The 27,888-nt window shown below is 40.9% G+C and overlaps 2 protein-coding genes across 2 annotated transcripts; one reads left to right on the forward strand and one right to left on the reverse strand.

Annotated features, from left to right (window-relative positions):
• Positions 1–313: 313 nt before the first annotated feature.
• On the forward strand, positions 314–5,843 carry TRIM14 (tripartite motif containing 14). Its single transcript, XM_058044147.1, has 5 exons — positions 314–403; positions 1,320–1,553; positions 2,584–2,746; positions 3,836–3,928; positions 4,995–5,843. The coding sequence occupies exons 1-5, from the start codon at positions 314–316 to the stop codon at positions 5,528–5,530; spliced, it is 1,116 nt and encodes a 371-aa protein (XP_057900130.1). The 3' UTR covers positions 5,531–5,843.
• Positions 5,844–6,681: 838 nt separating this feature from the next.
• On the reverse strand, positions 6,682–16,073 carry NANS (N-acetylneuraminate synthase). Its single transcript, XM_058043730.1, has 6 exons — positions 15,917–16,073; positions 14,354–14,569; positions 11,192–11,291; positions 10,790–10,944; positions 9,501–9,767; positions 6,682–8,427 (listed from the first exon to the last, which is right to left on the reverse strand). The coding sequence occupies exons 1-6, from the start codon at positions 16,046–16,048 to the stop codon at positions 8,218–8,220; spliced, it is 1,080 nt and encodes a 359-aa protein (XP_057899713.1). The 5' UTR covers positions 16,049–16,073; the 3' UTR covers positions 6,682–8,217.
• Positions 16,074–27,888: the final 11,815 nt, after the last annotated feature.

The raw sequence follows: 27,888 nt of genomic DNA on the forward strand, positions 1-27,888 counted from the left end.
ATAGGTTTTTTTCACATTGGGTTTCCCTGTGCCTTAAGAAGGTGGTGCTAATTTGCCCAGCTGTCCAAACCTTACCAGTATAGCCACCAGGGGAAATGCTGAAATCCTTATGGTTCATCACTATACTGGCCTTAATAAGCCTCATAAAAGGCCTTTCATTTAAGAGTTTCACCTTCCAGTTAAGAATATTCTGATTCTGAAACAGTATATTGTAGTAACCCCCCATATGAAAATCAAGCTGAATAGTTGTTTCTGGTTTTTACAGGTGTTACGAAACAGCGTTTTATTTTGTTTCATTGTTGTATAGGAACTCATGGCATTGTGCTTGAAGAATCTAGAAGAGAGAAAAGAGGAAGAAGATGGCAACAGAAGGAGCATAGAGCAGGCTGTAAATGATGTGAAGGTAAAGTGTGGTTTCGTTCTCCACTGGATGGTCATTTTCCAAGGGGAGACATTTTGTTTTCTCTGTAGCTATTCAAAGACCCAGCCATCTATTGGGTGGCTACTTTACTTCCCAGGAGAAGAGTGTATTCCCTGTATTCATCACAATATATTACACTACCAAAGAGAGGGAAGAGGGAGAGTCTCCAAAGACCTGATCCTCATTCCTTGATCAGCTGAACATCTCTGGAAGACCAAGGGTAAAATTTTTATGCAGAGGAATAGTAGATAGCCCCAGCTGCATATGTTATTCTGGCTACACTTATGTGTCTTGTATGATATGCACTGAACTTGGATGATATGGACTGAATTGCATTATTGAATTTTCTGTATTCAGAGTTGAGTAAACACAGTTCTGTTGACTCTGTCTTAAGAATGGGAATGTATGCTAAGCTGCACCTCATTTATAGAGCATGAAATGACTTCTGCTCTAAGGAGCATCGCTAGGCACTTCTGTTACAGAAATGTCAGTAAGAGCTTGAGGGAGCTTTAGAGACTTGGCCTGATGCCACATTCTTTGGGAAGCTTTCTCTTCCTACCACTTACTTGTCTCTGGCTTGCTTTAAAAGCAGTCAAAGTCTTGCTACTGAAGAAAAAGATCTGTTTCTTGTTGCAAATGGTACCCTGTTAATTCCAGCCGAAAACAGATTTTTTGACATAAATAGGCATCTTGGAATCTTCTCTCACTCTTTTCCATCCAGACATCAGCAGGTAGATTATATCTGTGCTCCCTTAAGGGGTAGAGACATGTTTCTGAAGAGATGGAGAAAATCAGTAAAATTCAACCAAAACATAGCACTAAAAGCCTGAAAGAGAAATGTCTGAAATGTTTATGGTCTGTTGAGCAGGGGGGAGACATTCTTCTGCTTTATCCATAGGCACATGCTGATATGATTAAACGACAGCTGTCAGAAAAAATGACTGAGCTTCAGTTACTTCTTCGGGAGGAAGAGAGTCTGGCAAAAATCTTCATTGATGAAAAGACTCAGCAAGCTCTGGGAACACATGATCAGCATTTGAGGTCCTGTGAAGAACAGCTGGAAGCCCTTGAGACCTTCACACATCGAATCAGACAAATACAACAGGACAGTGATCCTATTAATTTGCTGGAGGTGGTATTGTATAGTCTCTTTCTACCTCTTACCCTGACAGTCCTTGGTGAACTTCTCTAGTGATGTCTTCTATAGATCCTTCTGTATGTAAGCAGCATCTTCCTAAGTGCTTTTTAATTTGCTTTGTGTTGCTGTTTTGGTGAACAAATTTAGTTCCTGAATTTTGAGCTATTAGGTCTTCCTGCTGTGGCATTGATTTCAGGTCTGTATGAAATTCATGTTAATTTTAAGCATAGATGGAAAAGACACGTCTCTTAATCTTGAAGACAAATGCTGTATCAAGTCTTTCCTTGTGTGATATGAAGGTATGAGAAAAGCCAGTCCTCAGGCAACCTCAGGAGGGAAGTTAAAATCTGTAATTTCCTTAATTGCAAGAAATCCTAATCACCATAAGCCTTCACTTCACTGGAGAAAACAATGCTGTTCCTTTTTCCTACAGATGATGATCTTCACCTTCTTGGAAAGATTATGTTGCCACGTGCTTGTGCCCTGACACAAGACAAAAGATGCAATTTTTTACAGGATGATGCCTCTGGAACATTTTTGCATCCTTGCAGTGTGTCAGACTGGAGTTTCCATTGCTGTGATATGGCCCTGGCATTCTGCTGTGTGTTCTAGCAACACACCTACACACAGGAGCCGCTCTTTGTGATTTTGTGGAGATTTTCTTGTGGGGAAGTTGGATTTTATTCTTCAAATTGTTTTTAAAACTTAATAGTTTGATTTTGCCATTGATGGGATTTCCCACAAAGGGTCCTGGCTAGGCTAAACTCATTTCCATCCTGGAGGGATCTCTTTAACTGTGGCTGTTGGGTTCTCCATGTCTGGGATGGCTCCACTGGCAGGAGGAGGTAATGGGCAGGCTAATGAGCTAAAAGGCAGGCTGATCTCAGCAAGTTTGCCTGTGATGGCCCATAGGTTTACCTCATGTTGGAGCTGTCCTTGCTCTCTGGTGTATGGGAGCTTGGATGGAAGAGTCCTTTCATGTCACAGTCTCTGCTAATTGTAGTGTTTGGCTTTCTGCTCTCAGAAGTACACAGAAATTGAGAAGGAAATTAAGGAATCCAGACGCCCATTAGAAAAGTGGCATCCAATACCTCTCTCATTTGAACACTTACTTAACCATTATAAACAGTTCATCAGAGCTCTGCAGTCCATTCTACAGAAACCATTGGATGCCCGGCTCAAAGAAGGTACCTGAGAGAGTGCTCTGAATTTTGCTTTCTTCTGCTGTCTTTGCAAATAAAGTGTACTTTTTAAGTAAGAACAGAACTTTTTACCAAATCATGTGGAGAAACAACAGTTTTTCAGGCATGGGTACTGCTTTCTGTCAGCATGGGTGTAATGCTGTTATAGGTGATTTAGGTGATATAGTGGTGATTTAGGAACTAAGAAATTTCTCTTCCAACTCTGAAGATGATCTTTGGTTTGTCTGTTGCTTTTTTCCCCCCCAGTTCCATCAGGTATTTCAATACAATTTAATGTAGACCATCACACCTATAGAATGCATCTATTCTCTCAGTTACAATTGAGTGCAAGTGCTCTGGCAATGGAGTACCTCTAAAATTTGAAAGATTTTTTTAATTGATGTACCCGGTGATCTGCCTCAGTCTGAAAAAAATTGATGATTTTTAGTACAGTAAAGCTGAACTAACATGTTCTATTTAGAAATAATTTTGTCTTTGAGCTGTTAGTTCATCCTTCAATGACCTTTGGCATAATGAAGGCAAGCAGTTTTTCCTAATGGGGCACAGAGGCACAAAGCTAAATAACCATGGGAAAATCCTGCTGCTCTTTGAGTGAGCAGGCAACATGTGATGAAATGATCACATTTCATCAGCTGGGTGAAATGTGATGAAATGGCCATCACATTTCACCCAGCTGCCTTTTAAGCCCTTATCAGAGAATTGCCACTGAAAAGACTGTAGCAGGTTGCTGGGGCAAATGGTCAGATCTGATCTGAAAGACTGCAGGATGTGTGTAGGACTGCTACTGCAGCAAGCACCTGCAGCTATCTTCAGCTGCCTATTTCATCTGATAAGGGCCAGTTTTAAAGGAATCAGGTCTGATTACTTGGTGTTGTGCTAAATTGTGTAATTCTGTGGGAACACTAGTCCAGCATCTCCATACTATGCAGAGAGCATAATGCTGAAAGCATAGAATGAGTAGCCCCTCCCCAGAAAAAGTAACATAGTTAGTAACATAGTTTGTCCATGAAGTTGGAAAATGATTGTTGAAAAACTGGCAGACTCCCTAAGCTGTCCCTTTTTATCTTTGCCCAGATATTTTCAGTAGCCTTAATCCCACTGCAAAGAAGGAGCCTGGGACAGTGCTGAAAACCATGACTCCTGTTGATCGGTTGCTTTTCTTAAAACGTAAGTATGATTATGCTAGAGTCCTAGAATCTCCTGAGCTGGAATGGACCCACAAAAATCACTAGGGTCCAACTCCTGGGCCTGCACAGAGCATTGTCCAAGCACTTCTTGAGCTCTGTCAGGGTTGGTGCTGTGATCACTTCCCTGGGGAGCCTGTTCCAGTGCACAAACACTCTCTGGGGAACCTTTCCTAACCTCTTCCTAACCTAAGCCTTGCTTGACAGAATTTTCAGGCCATTCCCTCAGGTCCTGTCATTGTCATCACAGAGAAGAGATCAGTGCCGGCCCCTTCTCTCCCCCTCACAAGGAAGATGTAAACTACAGTGAGGTCTCCCTTTTAGTCTCCTCCAGGCTGAACAGACCACAGGACTGTAACTCTCTGTGTATGGCTTCTCCTTATCCCATCACCACGAGTGATCCAGATTAGAAATGTGTGGAGGCACCAGTGTTGGTGCCCTGCTGTGATTCCCTTAGCATGCCTTTTGCAGTGTCTCTGGAGCTGTGGGCTCTGTGGCTCCCTGAATCCTGACCTTAGCCCAAATGGCAGCTTAGTGCTGTGGCAGAGGTGCGCATCACGTTGGTGCCCTACGTTAGAAAGGTGTGGGGACAGCAGTGTTGGTTCACTGCTTTATGCACTTAGCACACATTTTCCAGCCCCTGGAGATGTAGGCTCTGTGACTAGCTGAATCCCATCCCTACCTCAGGTACAGTCAGCAATGTTGGGTCCCTGCCTTGCTCTGACTGGAATGCCTTTTCCAGATCCAGTGTCCTTGGACCTGTGGGCTTTCTGGCTGAGCCCTAACTCAAAATGTAAAGCAACCTTGGTGCTGTGGCTGAGGTCCCCATCACCATGGTTGGCCCAGATCACAAAGGTGTGGAGGCAGCAATATTAGTGGCCTGCTCTAACCCCTTTGGCATGCCTTTTCCAGCCCATGTTCCGGGGACTGCAGGCTTTCTGACTGTCCCAGACTTCCAACTGTGAGCTCCTTTGCAGGTGTCCTATAACTTGGACTTCTTCCAAGGGTCATGAGAAATGTAGCAAGTCTGATTATGGCTTTTACTGCAGATGCAAGATCACCAACCTGGGAACATGACAGCATTCACCCAAGACTGAAGTTGTCGGAAGACCGTCTTGAAGTAAGCTGTAGCTGGAGGAGAATACTCTACCCCTGTAGTCCCAAGAGATTCGATAAATTATGGCAAGTGCTAAGCAGAGATGCATTCCTTTCTGGGAGCCATTACTGGGAAATTGACCTGCATTGTGCTGGACAGGGATGGTGGATTGGCGCAGCCTACCCGACCATTGGCAGGAAAGGAGACTCTGAAGCCTGTCGACTGGGCTGGAACAGAGCATCTTGGTGCCTTAAGAAATTTGATTTTGAATACTGGGCATTTCACAAGGGAGAGAGAATCCCCATCCAGGTAGAAGATGATCCTGATTGCATTGGCATTTTTCTAGATTATGAAGCAGGAATCCTTTCATTCTACAACGTTAGCGATGGCATGGCTCATTTGCACACCTTCTGCTGCAAGTTCACAGAACCAGTTTATCCAGCCCTGAGACTCTGGGAAGGGTCCATTAGAACATGCAAACTAACATAAGAAACAAAGCCTACTAGTTCATGCTTTTTCTGCTAATGCCATTTCAGCAATTTTCTACATTAATTCATCTCTGTTGTATCAAAGTTGTAATTATGATGCTTTTAGAAGGTAACATAAGTTTAGGAAAACCAACTGTTATTTTTAATGTGAATGAAGGAAGGTGACCTCACTTTTATAAATTATGTTGATATACCACTCAAAGTGCAGTATATAGTATTATTGTGCTTTTTTCAAATTGTAACAGTAAGTTCAAGAAAATCAACTGTATTTTTTTAATGTATATGTGTTTTTCAATGGGGAAAGATTATTTGACTTATAAATGGTGTTGCTGTACCACCTGAAGTGCCGTATGTAGTATTTTTCAACTTGCAAAATGGAAGAAGTCAGGTTGAAAGATACATATTACAACCCAGACTGGAACATGGATATTGACTTTTTGAAAATTTTTTTAATGAACTCCCTCCCCTTATCAGCCTGGAGAGGCTGCAATTGTGTATGGCACCAGGTTTAGTTTGGTTCAAGCTTCAAGATTTTATACTGCATATTGTTATCATTGACAAGGTCAGATTTGGATAATAAATGCACTAAGTAAATTAGCTCATATTTAAGTGTCAGATTGGAAAAATCAAAGTCTGGCACTGACTCTTGGAAAGGTCCCTTCTGAAACTGGAGCTTCTGTGACTACATTTAATAGTCACTAGCTGGTCTGACATGTGACAGAAGCTCTGAATTGGACTTCTGGGTGGCCCTATTCTTTCCATTGAGTGATAGCATGAGAAAAAGCTGTGTACAACCCCTAGGAGGGTGAAATGTCTGCAGGGCTCACAGGTGCAATGAAAACACCAGGCCAGAGGTGCATTTGTGGCCCATTTATGTTTGCGTCCAATTTGCAACATTCACGTAAAACTAGGGGACACAGCTTGCAATTTTCTGTATATGCATGTCTTCCCCCCCATCAATACATTAATTAAAGTCCTGGACATTTCTGGAGCTTTTGCTTACAGCAGTCTCCAGGACCAGCCTAGAGTGAAAAACCACTGCTACTTGAAACTGGTCAGGTATAGTTACAGTATTCAAACACTAAAGGCCCTGCATCACCAGTGCTGGCAAAGGCAAGGTCTGACCATAGCCTGAAATGCAGAAACAAGAGCTTGTTTTATAAGCTAAATTTATTTTTCAAATTTGAAATGAAAAAAAAAATCTTTTAACAATTAAGTATTTTTTTAATGTAAGGCAAGCATACTGCATCAGTCACAGATCACATATAGTGAAGTATATGACTCAACCTCTGCTTCCCCATTTAAAGATATGAATACAGTTTCCTCAGAATTTCACATTTTGAAAGTAAATAGTTTATAGGTATAAAACCACCCACCACCAAATTCAAGGTACTTCACCAACTCATGACAAAAAGGTAGCAAGTTCCAAGTAACCATCACTAGTAAATGATTCCACCACAGAACAAAAGCAGATTAAGTATTGCAAAGCAGTTCTGTCCTAAGCAAGGTAGTTGAAGATTAATGGCTTGCAGCTGCTGCTATACAGCTCCCTTCTGGTCAAAGGGAAAACTAGCAGGCAATACAAGTGGTATTGCATTTCTCAAATGAAAAATGAGAAGCTGGGACGCAAGAGCAGACCGCACAAATCATGTACTGACTGTCATGCTGAAGCACAATGGTGTAAATGTAGTCAGGCAGTCAGCCTCAGCCATCTCCCAACACACCAGTGTTGGGAGGAAAATCCCAATGTAGAGGATTCTGCTTAGTACAGAAAAAAAAAGCTCTTAAAACTCCACCAGCATTTTTGGCTTCCTACCTGAGAAGCTCCCCCCAGGTCCAACAGAGACATCCAAATGCTCTGCAGAATCAACTTAATATTCCAGACTTCACTCAACTTAAAATAGATGCTTTTCAGAATTTCTGAAGCATAAATTAAACTTATTTCCACTGATTCATCTCAGATCTACTTTTCTTCCCTCCTCAATCTCTCTGGCATGCCTTTTGGCCTTTCAGTTCAAAAAAGGCTCTCTTGCTCCTTAAATGGGACCTTGGTAAATATCACTATGCTTCCTTTCCTGGTACTGTCTCTTGAGAAATTAGCTTTCTCAAGAAGCCCATTTTCCCACAGAATACAGATTGCTGCAACCCACTGCTTTATCATGACAGTTTTAAGAGTTTCATCTTAAAAAAAAAAATCCATCCAGGTTGCATTTGTAGTTTTCTGTTCAGTGTAAACCTTCACTAATCTGTATTCAACTCCAACCAGAGTCCTGCTATCACACAGGTGAGGCAAATGGCAGAAAAGAGAGGAGTATCAAAAGATACAGGGCTAGAACAATTCAAAGTGTAGACAAAATTCTGATAATTCACTGTATTCTTAACAGAAAAGGGAAGCTGGAAAGTGGCAGACTGTGGTCTTGTATTTGGCAGAACTCCAAATTAATCTAGGTTAAGTGAAATGGAGAAGAGAGGATCATGGCATTTCCTAGGCACAATGCTATACAATTTCTAACAAAATCTTCATAATTTATATCCCCTTTGCTTCTGAAACTTCCTGCTAACAAGAACCTGAAAATTCTATCCTGTTTGTACCCTCATAATTACACCTTTCTTCTAATCTACCATGCTGCTATTCTCAAACACATTGCATGGTAGTACATTGAGAAATATGGAATGGAGTGCTTTGGTTTAGCACTTCACTTTTTTTACGTGATTTTCCACTGCTTGCTCAGTGATGGTTTCATCTTCTTCAATAGTTCTTTTAACCTTCTGGCCCACCAGGTCAAAGATGCATTCTGGAGGAAATCCCTTTGGCTCTCCCACCTTCACCGTCAGCATGTCAAGTGTCAACACTGCACCTTCAGGAATTGCCACTTTTGCCACTACCGACTTTCCCAGCTACAGGGAGGAGGAAAAAAACAATGTTGAAGTTAAATACATTGCTAGCTTAGTATGACATTACAGGATAAAAAATGTTCTGCAGTTATTTTAGAACAGGTTGTGTAGATCTGCCTTCTCCATTACTTATTCCAAACAAAGATTAATTTAGCATGGTTACTCTCACTCTAGCTAGGCTGCCAGGAACATGCGGATGTTTTCTGAAACTGGACAGTGGCTCACTGGAATTTTTCAAAATCACAATGGAGGGAACCTGATTAGAATGATTGGCATTTTAGCTTAGTGCAAAAGCAGCTAATATAAAATCATAGAGGTATTATTCCTATTACGATTGCCAAGTACCTGGCACTGGTGAGGCCACACCTCAAATCCTGTGTCCAGTTCTGGACCCCTTATTACAGGAAGGACATTGAAATGCTGGAGTGAATCCAGAGAAAGGCCACAAAGCTGGTGAAAGGTCTGGAGCACAAGTCCTTTGCAAAGTGGCTGAGGGAGCTGGGGCGTGCTTAGCCTGGAGAAAAGGAAGCTCAGAGGAGGCTTTATCACTGTCTACAACTCCATGAAAGGATGCTGTAGTCAGCTGAGTGGTCTCTTCTCCCAGGCAGCAAATGACAGAAAAAGAGGAAATGGCCTCAAGCTGTGCCAGGGGAGGGTTAGACTAGATATTAGGAAAAATTTCTTCTCTAAAAGGGTGATCAAGCACTCAAACAGTCTAGAACATGGAAGCAGTTGAGACATGATTCCTGGAGTTATTTAAAATGTGTAGACATGGCACTTAGGAACATACATTAGTGGTTGAGCTTGGCAGTGTTATGTTGGACTAAATGACCTCATGGGTCTCTTCCAACTTAAATGATTCCAGGCCGTTACTCAACTTAGTTAACCACTGGATGATAAACCCAGACCTCTATTATAATCAAAACTGCCAACATTATGCAGTGTGAAATTTTTTAAGTGTAGAGGCAGAAATGCTACTGCAATAAACAATTCACAACCTATTTTTCTGAATACAGAGTTATTAGCTATAGGTCTAAATTAGTTGCAGGTTTACACAAACTAAAATCAAAAGTTACCTTTTCATTGCAAGCCATTTCACAGGGCAAGAGCTGTTTGATTGGAGAACCCATTGCTTTTTCCACAGTACGGATGGCTTTCACTAAGTCTGCCAGCTCATCTGGCTCCAGAGATGCTTGGTGGTCGCTTCCTTTCCATGTTTTGTTGAGAGTCACGTGCCGTTCCAGTACTTTAGCACCCATAGCAACAGCTGCCACTGAAATGGCTATGCCAGTTTCATGCCCCGAGTAGCCAATGGGGATATCAGGAAAAGCTGACTGGTATGCCTTGAATCACAACAGAGTTGGTCTGAATTACCAAGGCAGCAGTTTCAAAAACAAAGCAAATTCAACAGTGATAACTGCAGTGGACAAATACTGTGCCATAAACAAGTAGTTGGATATGCAGAGAATGCAAACTTTTAAATTCAACAAGTTACACTGCATTACCAATCACCACATTCCAAATCTGACTAATTTTATCAATACCGACAAGGAAGCATGTTCTCTTCTACAATTTACATTTCTTGTTTTAATACACTTCTACTATTCAAGGTCTTCAAGGCCTGTATTAGCCTAAGTAACAGTAATAGTATCCTATTTTTATCCAAGAAGCCAGTGGATTGGTTAAACTTAATCTGTATCCAAAACAGATTCCTTCAACATTGTATTTAAAATCTGAAGCAACCTTTTAATCCAAGCACAGAGAACAGTCACCAAGTCCTAAAAGCACTTAAATGCAGCCATGTGTCATTCTATTAAAAAGAATATACTATGTGTATAGTATGTTATAGATCTAAGGTAGTGCTTGAACACTGGCCAGTTTGGGAAAACTTTCTTACTTCACTATTTGGCATACACAAGTAACATTTCAAATGAAGGAAACTATCGAATCAATTTTCTTCATGGCTCTGATAGTCACATGAAACTTTTTAAACAAAGTTTCTGGTCTAGCTTCCTATTTAGAATTACATTCTCATTTCATGCACCTTCTAAAATGATAACAGTCTACATGATTTTTCTTAGCACTAAAAACCACAAGGTTAACCCGATAACCATGTCATGTTTTCCTCTGTTGAACTGTGAATACTCCAGCAATATCCTTTATCATATTCCTCAAAGATGAGTTCTGCTAAAAAAGGACCCAGTGGATCTTTTAACTTCAGTGTGAATTAGAGGTACATGACACATCCTGTAACTTCTCAGAAGCAAATTCCAGCACGCCTTAAGAGCTGGAAGTGTATCTCAGCAAAAGCACAGAACCCTTCTCTGCCAGCCCACCCACAGCACGCTCTGGGTTACTCACTGACCGATATAACACGGAGATTGACGTCCTCTGGCTGAAGTGGGTATGCGCTGGTGCACTGCAGGAAGCAGAAGTTTGGATTTATGGGCTTCACAATCTGATAAACCTGATGCATTGTGCTCATCGACTGCATCCCACTGGAAATCACCATTGGGCGACCTAGCCATTGGAAAATATCCACATCCTATGTCAACAAGAAAGCTACCCAAGATTAAATAAAATTCTTTAAAGTAAATTATTTCAGTAAAACTAGAAAAGAACTCTGGATAAAACTTTTTTTTTTTCAAAGTCTGAAATATAAAGAAACTTCAGATTGTTTTCCCAAAAATCAACTGGAGAAAAATGTAATAACTGAGCTACTGAGAAACTGTGATGGTCACCAAGATGGATCAAAGAAAATGCTTACCTTTCTTTGCAGTCTTTTCCAAATATGGAAAATTATTTGTATCTCCTGATCCTACTTTGAAAAATGGAACATCCAGTTCATGTAGAAATTCCACAGCCATCTACAAGGAAAAGAAATCATGCTTTAACACTCCATTTCAGCTGGATCAAGGGATCAAGAACTACTGTTCTTGGAAATAAACAACTATTTAACACAACAAACCCAAAGCTTAATTAAACAGGTGGGTATTATACAGTATCATACACAAAAAACCCTGCTCCTGAAGTAGCATTTGCTATCTTGACAATATTAGCATCTGATTTCCCTCCAGGTGGAGTATAATTATGATGCCTTCTTTCATACTTCTGTTTTAGTGTGACTGGGATCATGGTCTCAAGGCAGTCTCTGGTCTCACCAGCTGTACAGTCTGCTGCTTAGTACAAGCAAGCAGAGCTCCATCTCAGCTTGCAGATGAACCTGTGTATCACAACATTCTTGATTTTTTCTCTCTTTTTTGAACACTACCAGAGAGAGCAACTACCTGCAGATGGAAGCCTGCCTGTTGAAGAAGAAATGTGATACAAGCATGCACAGAGTTTTCCTGCCACATGTGTCCTGCAGGTCAGAAGATTAAGCTACACAGTGTTTAAAACTACAGATAGTAGAACAGACTCATCACACTGAAAACTTGTATGAGCATATTAAATAAGCACCAGGAAAAAACCCAAAAGTGCCCAAAAAGGGAAATCCAAAATTAATTTGCTTTTAGGGAAGATACTAGACAATAAAATATGCCAAAGCAAAGACTATAAAACTGTTTATTTAAATGCTAATTATACTCTGCCTTTCTCTAAAAATATGCCAAACAATTCAAGAATTATTAGAGGCTTCCTGAAAATGGGTACGTAAGTGGCCTTTTAAAAATTAGTACTTTATTGGAAGAATATTTAAATTCCAAATCTATCACAGGAGGTATTTGAATCCTCCATTCACCTCTGGGGAAAATAATGAAACAGTTACCTTTGCCCTTGTTGACCACCCACAAATACTTTTCATTTCTTCAACTCTTTTCTTGTTGCAGTTACATTTACTTAATGCCAGAGAAAGAATGCTAATGTCCACAAAGATAATAAAGTCTTATTCAATCTAATTTTTCTACCATCAGTATGATGGAGATTAAATTTCTCATAGCTGCTATGTATAACATCTCTCTGTTCACTATTTAATATAGTTTATTCAGATGTATTGTGCATAAAGACAATGGGTAATCTATTGACACAGATCTTATCTCAGGAGATGGCAAAAATTAAATTTGACAGGTAGACCTTGCATCTAAGGCCACTCTTCATTAGGTAAATATCTCTTGAAAATTAGCAGCTCTTCTTTATGAGATTCAAGAACCAGGAAGTAATTTCAAATAACAAAAATGACGTTAAAGGGAGTGGTTCAATGAGATCCTGTTTTGTCTCCGGTACACACCAGAACAGAATAAATAAAAAAGTTATTCAAAGACTTTTTTATTTATTTCACACATCACTTAAATAATTTCCTCATATAGTTAATCACACAATTTAACCTCTTTGATGTATCTGGACCTCCGGAGATTATGTTAAATTTACAGAAGTTAATGTATAAAAACTTTCAGAAGTTAATGCATTCTTAAAGAGTTTTTATGTCAATGTATGCAATATTTTAAGTTCCAAACCCCTGTCTTGCAGAAATGCCACCAGAAATAATAGGGTGTAATGCAATTACTGCTCAAAAAGAAGGCACAAACATGCATCACTTCTGTTAATTAGCTAATAAAGCCACATACAAAAGAGCACAGCAGAGAAAAAGAGGGATCCCAGCAGCAGAAAGTGATCTTAGCTGCTGCCTATAAAAATTGTTCTATGTTGTACTACAGCCTTTAGAAACCAGAGGTTTTAACATCAAAGAAGGAATATGGGGGTTTTCTTCTCCCCAAAGGCACGTGGGTCTTTTAAGATCCCAGATACAGAAGTCTGAGATTCCTGTGTTCATGTACTCCTTTCTTAAAGGAATGCATGCTGTTCAGCGAGTCTTCTAGATGTGAAGAGAGCAATAAAAGAAACATCACCACACTCTCTTTTCACAGATCTATTTCTGAATCCATGGCACTGAGCTAGTGCCATATACACACAGCATATTTGTCTATCATCAGATGAAGAGAGAGACAAATTGTGAGAAATAACACTCATGTATCAGGAATTGTCTCTGATTGCAAGAGTGAGACACTGAATAGATTGCCTTAAAACAGTAAGTAAATCAGGTTTGTCCTATCCTGGATATATCTACTTCCAGAAAGCCAGGGACATGGTTCTGCTGGCCATATGCAGGAGTGGCTAGCTTACTTCTGGTAGGGTCTCTTTCCATTCGGTTCTGTCTTTTCTAGGCCACAAAGAAAAATAAATCTGTAATCTCTCATCTGTACTGAAGTTCAAGTGTTACCTGACCTTTACAGCTTACACATATGAACTGTATTTTGCATTTGTTAATACTGTCACTACCATTATTCTGAGGCAAATGACATGCAACAGCTACAAGTACACAAGTCTAAGGGGGAACAGCAGCAGGAGTTTCATGGAGTTGTGAAGCTGGTGATTGACTGTTCAAGAGCCCACTGGCAAAAATCAGTAAATGATTCAGCAGTAACAGGACAAGGTGTGAGCCACTCAATGAGATTTGTAAAAGAAATAGGGGCATAAAACTCCTACTGCTTAGAAACACCACAAGGGTCTAGTAAACAACAAGGAGGGCAGAAAAAAAGAGGGAAATAATGGGGATTAGATCAAGAAAAGAATCTGTTTTAAATATAGAAAGAAGTTTGATATGCTTGAAAACAATATACCAGACAACACTGGAGAGCAGTCTGATTGCCATCTTGATCTGTACTCTCAAAGCCTCAACTGTTTATGAAGGTCAAAATGAAGCCTTGTCCCTAATACTACTTACTCTGATAAGTATCTCAACACATGGCAAGTCTTCCAAAATATTCAGCCAACTACTGTAGGAACACAGGTGAACTAGCAAATTACTCTAAGTGTCTCAGTTAAGAAATCGATTTTCCGTATATTCTTTTTCTGTAAAAACTACCACATCTAAGTAATACCCAACAGACACAACAGCCAGACTCCCTTTGTCATTCCCGTATGGCTTACATACCTCATCCATGCCAGAGGCTGTGAAGAAAATGCCAATCTCCTCTGCATACTTCTTCAGCTCTCTATATTGGTCATGACTGAACTCCAAGTGGCGCTTGTGTTCCCCATAAGTCTTTCCCCAGGAGTGTTCAGAGGTGTAGGGCCTTTCTAAGGCTTTCTTGTTGAATTTGTACTCCAGTTCACTCTTCTGGAACTTAGCACAGTCTGCTCCGCAGTCCTGCAAAACAAGCTGGTGCACACTGAGTGGAACTGCAAGTGAACCTGCACTCACCTAGCTCTGAATGCAAGGAGTGAGTAACTGATGTGCTCAACTGTTGTGGAGTTTTCACATTATCATCACAGCAATCACAGAAACGGTAATGAACACAGTGACTGTGGACCTACACATGTATGAACCCTTCTATTTCAGAGTCCTGATACACTTAGTAGAGCAGCAGTTCAGAGAAACCATATTAAACCTACAAAACTACTTAGCTATGCATGTTGCTTATTCGAAGAGTTGACTTCTGTGGTGTTGTTCCCAGATTAGCTGTCACTGATAATGTTACATTAAAAAAGGACACAGGATTCTATGGAACAAGGAGTATGAGTCTGAAATTCATAGCATCATCAAGGCTGGAAGAAACTTTTAAGATCATCCAGTCCAACCATCCACCCAGCATCACCAGAGTTATCCCTAGATCATGTCACCACCACCAGACACTCTTGAAAAACTCCAGGAAGAATAATTAATTTGAAGGGATAATTCATATGAAGTCACACAGTAAAGACAAATCCTCATTAGACTGGTCTCCACTTTCAGCCCAGTCACATAACTGAATACACCATGTCCTGAGCTGTGATGATGTGTGGTTTTCTATCTAATGGATATCACATCAAATTTGAAAGCAGTTTGGCTGTCTTACTGGATGACACAAGCTTTACTGCAATAAAGCCCTGATGTCAACCAAGTCAAACTGGAGGTTCATCAGAGATGGTTCAGCAGATTAATGGTTCAGATACTTCCTAAATTCCCCGTAAGCTCATGCCCCAGCTAAGGGGCTGCAGCCATGACAAAAGATCACAGAATGAATTAGTTGGAAAAGACCTCTGAGATCATCGAGGCCTTGAGGTGACTGAGCTCCACGTCGTCAAACAGACCACCAAGTGCCACGTCCAGTCTTTCCTTAAACACCTCCACGGACTCCACCACCTCCCTGGGCAGCCCACTGCGATGTCTGTTCGGCCTCTCCGAGAAATTCTTCCTGATGGCCAGCCTTAACCTCTGTGGCACAGCTTGAGGCCACGTCGTCTCATCCTATCACTAGCGGCCTGGCAGAGGAGGCCGAGCCCCACCTGGCCACACGCTCCTCTCAGGGAGTTGTAGAGAGCGATCATGTCACCCCCTGAGCCTCCTTTTCTCCAGGCTGAAGAACCACAGCTCCCTCAGCCGCTCCTCACTGGACAAGCACTCCAGACCCTTAATCAAAGTCAAATGCAAGGGTCCCCCTGCAGACAACCTGTGTCTGGAATAAACCCAGGCCGCGCTCCGGCGCTCTACCTCACCCGCCTCCCCCCCGCGCACCTTGACCATGCGGATCATGCGCTTGGCGATGTCCAGGTCGCCCTGGTGGTTCTGCCCGATCTCGGCGATGATGAAGCAGGGCTGGTCACCGCCGACGCACCGCCCGGGGCACAGCTCGAACTCGCGAGCCATGGCGAGATGGCGACAGCCCAACAACCCGCCCGCGACTGCGCCGCCGCTCCCGGCCCCGCCGCGCCTCTTTACATCCGCACCAATGGGCGCCGCCAATCCGGGCCCGGCCGCGCCTCTCCCGGCCGCACCAATGGGCGCCGCCATTCCCGGTCTGACCGCGCCTTCTCCCGGCCGCGCCAATGGGCGCCGCCATTCCCGGTCTGACCGCGCCTTCTCCCGGCCGCGCCAATGGGCGCCGCCATTCCCGGTCTGACCGCGCCTTCTCCCGGCCGCACCAATGGGCGCCGCCATTCCCGGTCTGACCGCGCCTTCTCCCGGCCGCGCCAATGGGCGCCGCCATTCCCGGTCCGACCGCGCCTGCCGGCGGTGCCGCCGACGGGCGTGGACTCCACCCCCCAGGGCGAACTGCCCGCCGGCCGGGGTTCCCGCGGCGCCGCGCCCTCAGCGCTTCCCGCAGGGACACGGGCACCGCCGCCACGGCAGCGGCTTCTCGGGAACCACGCACTAGCTGGGTGCTCCACTCAAGAGACGTTTAAAATCTTCCAGGGATGGTGACTCCACCATCTCCCGGAAAACATATTCCAGTGCCTGACCTCCCTGAGTGACAAATTTTTTTTCTAATACCTAATCTGAATCTCCAGTGTCTCAGATTAAGGCCAGGCCCGGCAGACCACACCGACCCCCACCTCACTACACACTCCTTTCAGGAGCTGCAGAGACTTGGTTCAGACAAAACTTTCCATGATATATGAAAATAAACGGTAAAATATGACGCAATAGCTAAGGCTACTTCTGAGATTATTTTACTTCAAAATCGTTCTCTGACATGCAGATACACTTGTGACATTCTGGGCCTATCTGTGAGGTTTTTAATAGAACTGAAAATCGATAATTTCAATTGTTATGATTTTATGGTACGTGTCTGGTGGTTTTTTGCTTGCTTTATCTGGTTTGTTTTGTCTTGGTGAGTGACATGAAGCAGAGTTGAGTCCCATTGATGCACAATGTTAGTACCATAGTTACAGCACAGTAGTTCTTTTGGGGGGTATTGATTGTTCCCCAAGGAGAACTGCATCCTTCTGACAGACTGCAGTGACTGATCGAACACAACCAGCAGGCTCTAAGCTGTGTACTACTACATGAGAGATAGCCTAAGAAATTGCCTCAATTTAAAATCAGAAATGGCCTTGATGAGTGATACACTACAATATGCCAGTGGCTCTTGAAAAGGATGTTGTCTTTTACAAAGAATTGACTTTTGTAAATTATGATGAGAACACCTTATAAGTATAATTTTTTTTCCTTTGTGTAACCAAGAATTGCAGCATATGTTTGTATCTGTATAAAACCAGTCAGTTTTCTAGAAACAGGTCAGTTGCCTGAGGCTGTCTCATAGATGAGAAAGTTTCCTGACAACAGAACTCACACTAACCATTTCTACTGGTCAATTACATTGACTACAGTCACAGGTGGATACATATGCAGCCGTAGCTTTTTTAGGGGTGCTGAATGACTGTTAAAGAAAGCGATCTGAGTATAAAAAAGGTTGCATTTGTGCAATGGGTTATACATACTTAATGTTTTTATGAAAATTTTCCAGAGAAAAAAATAGAAGGTTGAAACTATACTGCAGGTATTACTGATGTAGCCCATATAGGCTAAAACAGTATAATTTCAGGAATTACATAGAGATGAAAGCCATACCATAGTCTGTTGAACTTTAGGATACTACAAATTAATGATTTATGAAAACACCTGATACTCAATATTGGCTATGCAAAACAATTTGTGAATGTAACTTTAATACTGCATGCATACAAACACTGAGAATAATTATAATGAAATTTACCCCAAAATTTGGTGATTGAAAAAGCAGCTCCTTAAGTGTTTCTTAATTGTAGTATCTGAAGCAAGTCTCTAATGTGCTGCATTTCACTGAATTTTAGTTTACACTCTAATGTACCACCTACCCCATGAGACATTTCTCCAACTAAACTACATGGCTTGAGGCCAAAAATTTGTTCTTGTAGTTCCTTAGGTACTCTAGGTTCTTCCTGCATAAACATTTACCTCCACCTCCACAGCACAGACACACCCTTATTTCCTGGGGCAAGTTTCTTGTTCAGTCATCAAGTGAAGAAGCAGGAAAAAATGCCTCCAGAACATAAATAATTAACTTCTGGAATAATTTAGCAATGACATAATAACATTTTGCATATTACAGCCTAAAAATAACAGAAAGTTCAGCCCCTGTGCTTTTAATTATTCAGCATTAAAGCAGTAGCATGGAACATAAGATAACATGCGGTGAGAGATATATATATATATATATATAAATATTTTTAATGTAAAGCACTAAAGTAAGAACTAATACAGAAACAAATAATAACACTGCAGAAACTGTGAACCATTCCAACCCAGACAGTTTTACACTTCCTAACACTTCCCAATAAATGTCTGGCTGCAATAATTCTAACTTTGTATTCTGTGAAACTGTGTTCCTGTGTGATGTCTAAAACCCTGGTTCTGTTGCAGGTTTGTCTTTTATTTCAGTGGGAGAGCCAACTCACACCGAGGATTTGATGGATGTATTTGCAGACAATAATGAGAAGCATACAGAGAATACAATGGAATACTTCCAGCTGGAAGGGACCTACAATGATTGTTTAGTGCAATTGCTTGACCATTTCATGGCTTGTCAGTTGATGTTGTCACACTGATAGTTATCACACTAGGCAAACTGAATTTAATGCTTTATTCAGGAATTACAGAGTTTGAGACAAGAAGTGCATGTAGTTTGTGTACTCAGACACATACTTCTATACAGCCCTAGCACTTGACTGGCATGATAAAATATATTTGAAGAGCCTTGGTCCTTGAAACAGATGTGCTTGCACCTTTGATATAGTTTTTAAGAAGAAAATTCCATTATAATCCAGCGATGACAACCATTTGCCAGCAGCAATTCCTTTCAAATTTCAAGATCTAGTACATTTCAAAAAGCTTGACTGTCAGTGAATTTTAATTCCCTGGTCTCCTTTTCCTTGGATGATACACTCTCCAATTCTGGGCGTGTTAACTTCCCATGGCCACATAATCTATTTGTCTTATTCAGAAACAGTGCATGAAGTACATGCACTTGTTTGATTGCTTCCTCCTTGTTATGTCTAAAGAAGTGTTCTCAGCACTTAAGATTATAATCATCCGGAACCAGAAGCTGATTGCCAGTGAGATGTTTATAGTCTCATGGCCTCTGTTTTTAGCCTGTGCACATATTTTCAAGGTCTCTGGTAATATCCCATACTTAAATTCTACATCATAACAAAAGACACTTGATACCAAATTTCAATTTGTACTGAGTAAATTCATTCAAACTAATAACAAACCTAACAGCCCACCAGTTCTTGTGGCCTTGCAATGCTAGCATTAATTTTCTTACTTGCAATGACAGTATAATTTTTTTATTGGACCATCCAGGCCATAGGTGACATAGTACATCTCCTTGTGGTGACAGCAAGAATTTGATTTCGGCAGATTTTCTTTATTTCAGCTTGACATTTGAATTTTAGTTTCCACACAAGTTCTGACAAGCTAAAAGGACCAGCATATTTCCCTTTTGCTCTGACCAGCTTTCTTATACAACTTTGAGAACAACCCTGTGTATTGTGAATGCATCCAGATGTGCTAATAGTTCAGCAAATTACAGTAATGGATTGACTTGTCCTTTTACCAGATCTTGTGGAGTTTAAGTAACTTTAAACAACTTCCACAAGAAGGAGTGAGAGATTGCATACAATATTTGAGCAGGATGGCTGGGATGATGTGAATGAGACAACTCTTACTGACACACAGTGATTAAGGGTTACAGAGGCAAGAAGGGATTCAGAAGGGAAAAGATATAAGGAGAAACTAAGGAAGAGTGACAGAATAAAGTGATACTGGCTGATACTGGGCCAGTGGATTGCTGAGAATGCTGGGAAGCCCAAAAATCTGAGGAGTATAAGAGGCTGGACTGAAAGTTGGGAGACAGGGAAACTTGAAGGATACTGGTTTCATGAGAAATGCTGCTGGAAATGACAGCTGAGGGGACTGAGTCATGAAGATCAGAGCCTATCCCTAGTGCTATGAGTAATATGAGACAAATGTGGCTATAAATAAGGGGTCTGCATAAGAAAAAGGCAGATGATATTAAACATCATCTTTTTTCCCCTAAAAAATCACAAGTAAAGGACTATGGTCCATTAGAACATATTCAAAATTGGTAAAGATTTAGAATTTAGTTAGAGGCCTACCTAGAGTATATTTTCTCCCTCCTTCTGCACAACTGTCTTCCCTCTTTCAGTTATTTCTGGGGCTGAAGGAACAGAGATCTCTATGTTCCAACCCCATGTGTATCGCTGGGGTGCACTGGCTTGCAATTTTTGACTTGACAAGACACATGATCAGGGCTATGACACAAAGCACATGTTTAGGGCTATACAACCCTCAAATGATAGAGGTTGCTAGTTTTAAGATTTTTCAGTCATCATTTTTGCCTCTTTCAACATATTAGTGAACAGTCATTAAAATACCCCCTCAAGAGCAATCTTGCCCTAGACTGTACCAGATGTACTGGAGGTGACTGTCCTCGTCTATATATCCTGTGTTTTATGAGACAGCAGGGAAACATTGACCAAAGCTTTAGGGAAGAGAAAGCTGGTCCCTAAATCAGCCAGTTCTGATTCACTGGTTTTGCTGTCAAATTCCTGGATGATCCTGGGCTAATCACTAAAATAAGCTTTTCATATCTAATTGTCAAATTGAATTTTTATAGATGGCTTACCCAAGGCATTACTGTTTAGTTTACAGATCTGTTGAATTCTTACAGCTACAATTCAGTATGAGAAATGTGCTGAACTAACACAATACCCATATAAAATACCTGGTCTTTGGCATCTCTGAATTGACATTTGGAATAAGTAGACACCATCCAGTCTAATCTGGTTGTATTTCAGTCCTACAGAGGCAGGAGCAGAGGAGAGAGAAGAGTACACTCTCTGTACATTGAAGGCAGAGAGGGAGAGGGCTAATACTCTCACTTTTCTGAGAGGTGTGTAAATGTAAATTATTACTTTAAGAAGCCTCCATGTGATTGTAAAAGGCGCAATGACAGAAATAATACATCTGTTGTCAGAGGAACAGTTGAAAAGTGCGTGATGCAGAAATGCGTGACACGCAAAACAGTGAGAATAAACAGAATGTTTGTTTGTCAGCTTAGCTCGGGGCTGTCAGTCCTGCCTCAGTGGTGCTCTAGGAGTGCCAGTCTACATCTCAGCTCCTGGCCTGCTTGCATGACATCACTCATCATTGACCTGCTAATCACTACAGTCTGTGGGCTGAGGTCATAGCCAAACCCATTCTCAGCTGGCTTGTACACATTAGTTACAAGTTCCCACTGTAAGAGGCACATCTTGCAACTGGATCCAGTTGATTTCCTCCAGCAGATCAGAGCCCAGCTTTGCTGTTGCAAGGAGATAGATCTTCCAAGTATTAGAAAGAAAACTGAACTCTGAGTGGAAAAATAAGCATTCACATAGGTGCTACTGCCTTGATTACCCAGGGAAAAAAAGTCAAGTTAATGTGTTTTGTGATAAGGCAGCTGAATGGGTGCTTTCTATGTGTTCAGAATGTAGGTTACTTTGACACTTAAACAGGGGAAAGTGGTGCAATACCTCACCTTCTGTATGGAATTCAGTCATAAACCCATTGCTGTTTTAGGAGGCAAATGAGAAGATTTTGGCAGATCCAAGAGCTTCAAAAGAGCTTCAAAACCTCTTGGCTACCCAATTTTCCTTATGGTCAAACTCCCTTTCAAAGTTCTTCTAAAATTTAATTAAAAAGTTAAAAATCCCCTGTGTCAAGAAAGAATGCCTTTTCCCTTCTACCAGAACCTTCTTAATTTCCTTACCTTGCAACAGTCTGCAATAAATTGTGATTTCTACTCAGTATGTGTTTCAACGATCCCTGTATTTCAAGTGTCTGTCATTTATTTAAGGTTCAATTAAATCATTAAAAACAAACAAGCAAGCAAACAAACTAAACCAACCCCCCCCCCCACTTTGAAAAGCAGTTTACAGCAGAAATAGAATTAAAGAGTTACCTTTATTTATATTTCTTTGCATGAGTTATTTTTTTGCAGCCAGGTTCTTCTCAACATTTTGTGACCTGTGTTGGGTTTGGGCAAGTTAAAAAACTCATTCTGCACCTCATGGAAGCTTTCGTGTCTGTAAATCAAATCCAGAAAAGGTCATTGCTTCATTGTTTGTAAGGAAGCCGACGTGTATTACAGGACTGTAATACATGAAAGAAGTGGTAGATTATTTGCTAATATTTCAATTAGTTTTACTACCTTAGGAATTGCAGAAGTGCCACATTCAGAGGTGATACTAAAATATTAAGACAATGTATTGTGAAGTAGCCTTGCGAATCCAAACTGTAGAACAAAAATGTAATACAGATTGTCCAGAAAACTTGACTGGAAACTAATTTACTGAATACATTTTCAAATATACTACTGAAGTAAAATTTTTCACTGAATACTTCTGGTGGTGGGGGAATTCCTGCTGTAAATGAAATAGGTCTCTTTATTTATGTCAGAGAAGATGAGAGTGAGATTATAGGACAGAAAGATGCTTATTGCCTACACGCTTGCAATCAGTTTGGTCAGACAGGCTAGGAAGCTATCATCTGTGGAAAATGAATTTTTCTCTCAGGACAGTTCTGTCAGGTAGGCTGACAAGTCTTCCTTTGCATGTAAGAACTTCACATGCAGCACATTCTACAACAACAAGAAACTGTGAAGTCAAACGACATGTCATTGCTTTGTGGAATCAGAGATTCTGTATCACCTTTCACTAGTGAGGAATTCAACATGTTTTTCTGTGAACTTGTTCTTTAAGATATGAATAGTAATGCCCTTATTCAGGCTTAAGGAATCCTCCTAACTGGCATTTCAAAGATGATTGAGTGGCCTCACAATGCCTTCAATCGTCTTTTTTGTTGGCATGGATGCCAGACAAGAGTAGATTAAGCAAATTTGATAAGGCAGGAATTTGAGGCTTCTTGCAGGCTTCAGCAGTTCTACGTGGTAAGTAGGTTGTTTTTGGTTTTGGTGTGATTTTTTTGTTTGTTTGTTTGTTTTTGGTAATAAGCCTTTATCCTGAGAAGGAGAATCAATGATCTGGCTTGAAAATGTGCCCCAGAAATACCTGCAAATAGGTACTTTTTTCTTCTGCCCCTACATAGGGCTTTTTCTTCCTGACAATTAATGAGTTTTGTATGAAGAACTAAACTGAACCCTTCAAGCACATTCTTCCTTATTTCATACACCTCTCAGAACACCACAAAAATGTTGATTTCACCATCTTTATGGAAATGCAACATGCTGTAACAGTTTTTCCTGTGCATTTCCTCTGGCTCCTTTTAGCAGAGACGATGCTCTTAAGAAAACAAATGGTAAGGCATCAAAAGCCTAGTTCCTTTTGTTTCTGAGGAAGTGATGATCCATGGGGAGCCACATACTACTGTTTCAAGTATCAGAAAGACACCTGTCTCTACACGGGATTTGTATGCACCTAAATCAAACTCTCCCCCTTGGATTATGAGTAAATTTGGAACATCTTCTTAGGTCTCTTGAAATAAAACAATCCTAACCTTCAAGAATCTTGGGACTCTGTACCAGACAAATAGGCTGAACCAGAGAAAATGTCTGGAGCAAAGAAACTTTCCCTGGGTGGAGAAGGACCTGTTTAAGGAGCGCATAAACAAATAGGCCTTACCTGCTCCACCAATGACAAAGCTGACAGATGTCTTTGGGAGTCCACCCTTGATAGTCTTTGAAAGGCCATGGCAACTGGGAATGTCCCTCAAGACTGGAAGAGAGCAAGGGTCACTATCTTCCAGAAAGTCAAAAAAGAACATCAGCAATGCAACAACAAGCCAACCAGCTCCACGTGAGCCCCTGGAAAGATGACAGAGCAACTAATCCTGGATACCATTTTCAGTCTCAGGAAGGACAAAAATCAGAAGTAGCCACCATGCACATATGGAGGGAAAGTTATGCCTAACCAACTTGATAACCTTCCACATAGAGTTGCCTTGCCTGCTGCATGAATGGAGAGCAATGAGACATTGTTTACCTCAGCTGTGATAGGGTTTTAATGCTGTCTTTCACAATGTTCTAACAAGACAAGCTGGCAAAGTGTGGGACAAATAAATGGATAGTGAGGCAAATTGAAGATTATCTGAACAATCTGGTCCAGAGGTTGTGATATATGGCACAAAATCAAGCTGAAAGCAAGTTCACTAGCATTATACTTCAGGGCATGATAGTGGGGCCAGTACTGTTGAGGTTCTTCATTAACAACCTGGATGGTGGAGCAGAGTGCTGCTACAGCAAGTTCACATAGTATACAAAACCAGGAGGAGTGACTGTTACATCAGAGGGACTGAGAGGGACCTTGGTAGGCTGCAGAATTGGGCAGAGGGGAATCTCATAGAGCTCAACAATGAGAGATACGAAGTCTTACACTGGGATAAGAATGATCCAGCCATCAGTACATTCTGGGGACTGCAGTATAGCTTGGCAATGAAGGGCCTTGGCGTCTTTGGGAGCAAGAAGCTTGTCATCTAACAGCAATATGCCCTTACAATGAAAAAGGCCAACAGCATCCTGGGATGGATGCACAAGGAAGAGCACTGCTAGCATGTGAAAGAAAGTGATCCTTCCTCTGCATTCAGCACATCTGGAATGCTGAATCCAGTTTTGAGCCCACAGAACAAGAAAGACATGGACATACTGGAGTGAGTCCAGGGCAAGACAACAAAGATTATTAAAGGACTGAAGTATTTTTGTGTTAAGGAGAGGCCCATTATATCCATACAAAATGTTGGCAAGACTTTACCTTCCTGGTATTGCTCACTCTATAATTCATAATCATATAATTTCAAGTATCTTCACCCTGTATTTGCAAACCTTCCTCTTTATACTAGGCTTGTCATATTACTTACTTGCTTACTTACTTACTACTGTTCTGCTCTGGCAGTCTAACCCTCCACTCTGCTCATCTTTGTGAAGCTCTGTGCTTCCCTTATGTAGGGAACCAAGTCTCTTCTCTGCTTACTCAGATTCTGTTTGAATACCATGCACAGCTGTGATGATTAGATACAGCTGTCAGAGCAACAAAAAGCAGCATAGTTTTTATTAGTTTTTATGTGTTTATTAGTTGTAGGTATGTTCCTTATTTTACTGACTACTGGCTGTTCCTTGGAAAGCAGCTACACCTCTTATCTTGGGATGTTTGTGTTTAACAGTGTGGACACTACCAGCAGTGTCTCTTTGTGCCCTCATCTAATTAAATTCTCATGGCAGCAAATCAGCTTGATAAACTGAAAGCAGTGTGTCTTGCTGTGGCACTGGAGGTCTTGTAGCAGTGGACATGTTTGTCAATATACATGTGAAGTAAGGTGGCTTGATGCACTCTCATGATAAAACTGCCTTTCTTCTGGGGATGAGAACTACATATATTTAAAGACTGGTTTCTCTTTCACATTGTAGAAATAAACATGTCTCCAGTTTGATTGAATAGGAGAATTGCTCTGTGGTCATCCTAGGTAGTCAGAGTGGGCAGATGGCTTATTTAAGCTGCTACTATCAATATGAGTTATAGACCCTGGCTTGGCTTTAGATCCAGCCCCATCAAAACAAGGTGAACAGCTGCAGCATGACTCTGTAGTGCAGATGGGCTTGAGCTGAACGGCAGTGATGTGTACAAATGTTTTCTTTGTGGGCTTTAGTCTTCTAAAGTAATAGTCTTCTATTTAGTAGAACTGTTAATTGTAGCTTTAAGTGCCCAAGTCAGTGTATGTGCAGTGACCTTTAAAAATCTGCTTTGAGGGAGCTTCCAGACTGATGTGAAGCGATGTGCAGGGTAGTTGCTGTGGAGCAGATCCAGATCCATAAAGCTACCAGCTGATGCTGGTAGCTTTATGTGCCTCTCAAACCAGTTCTTTTTGGGTTTTGTACCTTGCAAAGCAGTGGCAATCTGACCCCAAGTAGGCACCATCTTTCTGATACAGGAGTCTAGGTTCTCATAAGTGAAAAGCTGGGAGGTTTTTCTAACTTCTGTCTATAGCTTGAAAGTCGCTAGTCATCAGCAGTTTGAGGGAACCTCTTAACTGGTTTCAATGGAACTGGACCAAGTCCTAGTCATTTTGTGCTCTCACCAACTGCGGGCTCTTGTGCAGGGCACTTCTAGTTAGAAAGATTTCCTGTCCAGATGTCAGCTGTGCAATGCCTTTCTCATTTGCATACTAACAGAGTATTGTATGGGCTTGCATTTTTTTTTTCTCTAGTAACATCTGTTCTACTAATTATTTATTTTCTTAAAAAAAACCATTGTGAAATAGTCAGAGAAATCCCAGTATTGTGGGATTGCAATGCCTTTCTGTTGCAATGCCTTTCTTAATGTAGGAAGTGCTGAGTTGCAAACCCATATTTTCATAAATGCTCAAAAACTTATTTTTAAACTACTTGTAAACAAAATCTCAGTACATATAGAAACTAGAATTAAATTTTATCATCTTTGAAAGAATGGAGAGAAACAGAACAATCCTGACACTCCTTTGTAGTCTATTTGCCTTTTCATAATTCCATAAGGGTTTATTCACCTAATATTTCTGTAATACGCTCTTCTCCCTAGTGTGACACATCAACAAACCACGATGAATGAATAACAAAGGGTGGGCTACTCTTGTGCTTTGTACTACTCTCTAAGGAGTAACATCTGCCTTTAGAAAAGGAGATATCTTGACTTCTTATACAGGGTAAGAAAGCAGGAAAGTAATAATAGCTTTGTCAGTGCAAGAACACTTCATAGTGCATCTGAATGATAGATGACATACAAATTTTTGAATTCATCATCAAAACAGATCTAATTGCTCACTGTATTTTCCCTTGCATCTAAAGCAATAACATTCAGTTACTCATTCCAATAGAACACAGAAAATAATTTTCTTGGGCTATTTGAAAAAATGCAATTCTGTTTATATATCAAATTCCTTAATCCCTATTCTGCAATTTTTAGACAAGCAAGTAACCGGATTTGCTTTTCATTTTAAGTCACAATGTCCTACTTGTGTTTGTGCCATCAGAAATCCCCCAGAGGGCTAAGAGGCAGTGGTAAAGCAAAAGAGGAAATTACTAGACAGTCATGCAACATCCACTAGTCATAGTTAAAGGGAAGCAGTGCAATATTCCTTTATTTACGTATAAGGAAAGAGGAGTGATGAAAATGAATGTGAGAGTAGCTTTTTAGAAGAACTTGTGGAAACAAAGTCAGCAAGTTTCTGCTAGTGTGGCATACACTTCATGATGGCATTTCATTTTTATCATCTCCTGTCGTAAGTTATGGGCCCACTTACTGCTATTGTTTTTAATTCTTTAGCTTTTCCATGGCAGCTGGAGATTATTTAAAATAAATAACCTTGCTGTTTTTCTATGAGAGATGAAATTCAGGAAGGTCTAGCCTCCTACCATACCAGATTCTGAGTTTTCAAAGGAAAAACTAGGCACATCTTTTATTTAACTAAATGAGGTGAAGGGAGCTATCTGTCATACTACAAGAATTTACTTGTACTTTTTTTCTCTAGCAAATGATATTGATGGGGGGGAAAAGTGTAACTGAGCATGTGGTTTATCTCACCCATTAAATTCACATTTACAACTGCCTTTCAGAGTTAATTTTTTCTCTGAATTTGGGTTCCTTGTGAAATATGTCTGAACCCTTTTTTGGGACTATAAC

This window comes from Melospiza georgiana, chromosome Z (assembly GCF_028018845.1).
Source record: "Melospiza georgiana isolate bMelGeo1 chromosome Z, bMelGeo1.pri, whole genome shotgun sequence".
In the NCBI taxonomy this organism is placed as follows: Eukaryota; Metazoa; Chordata; class Aves; order Passeriformes; family Passerellidae; genus Melospiza; species Melospiza georgiana.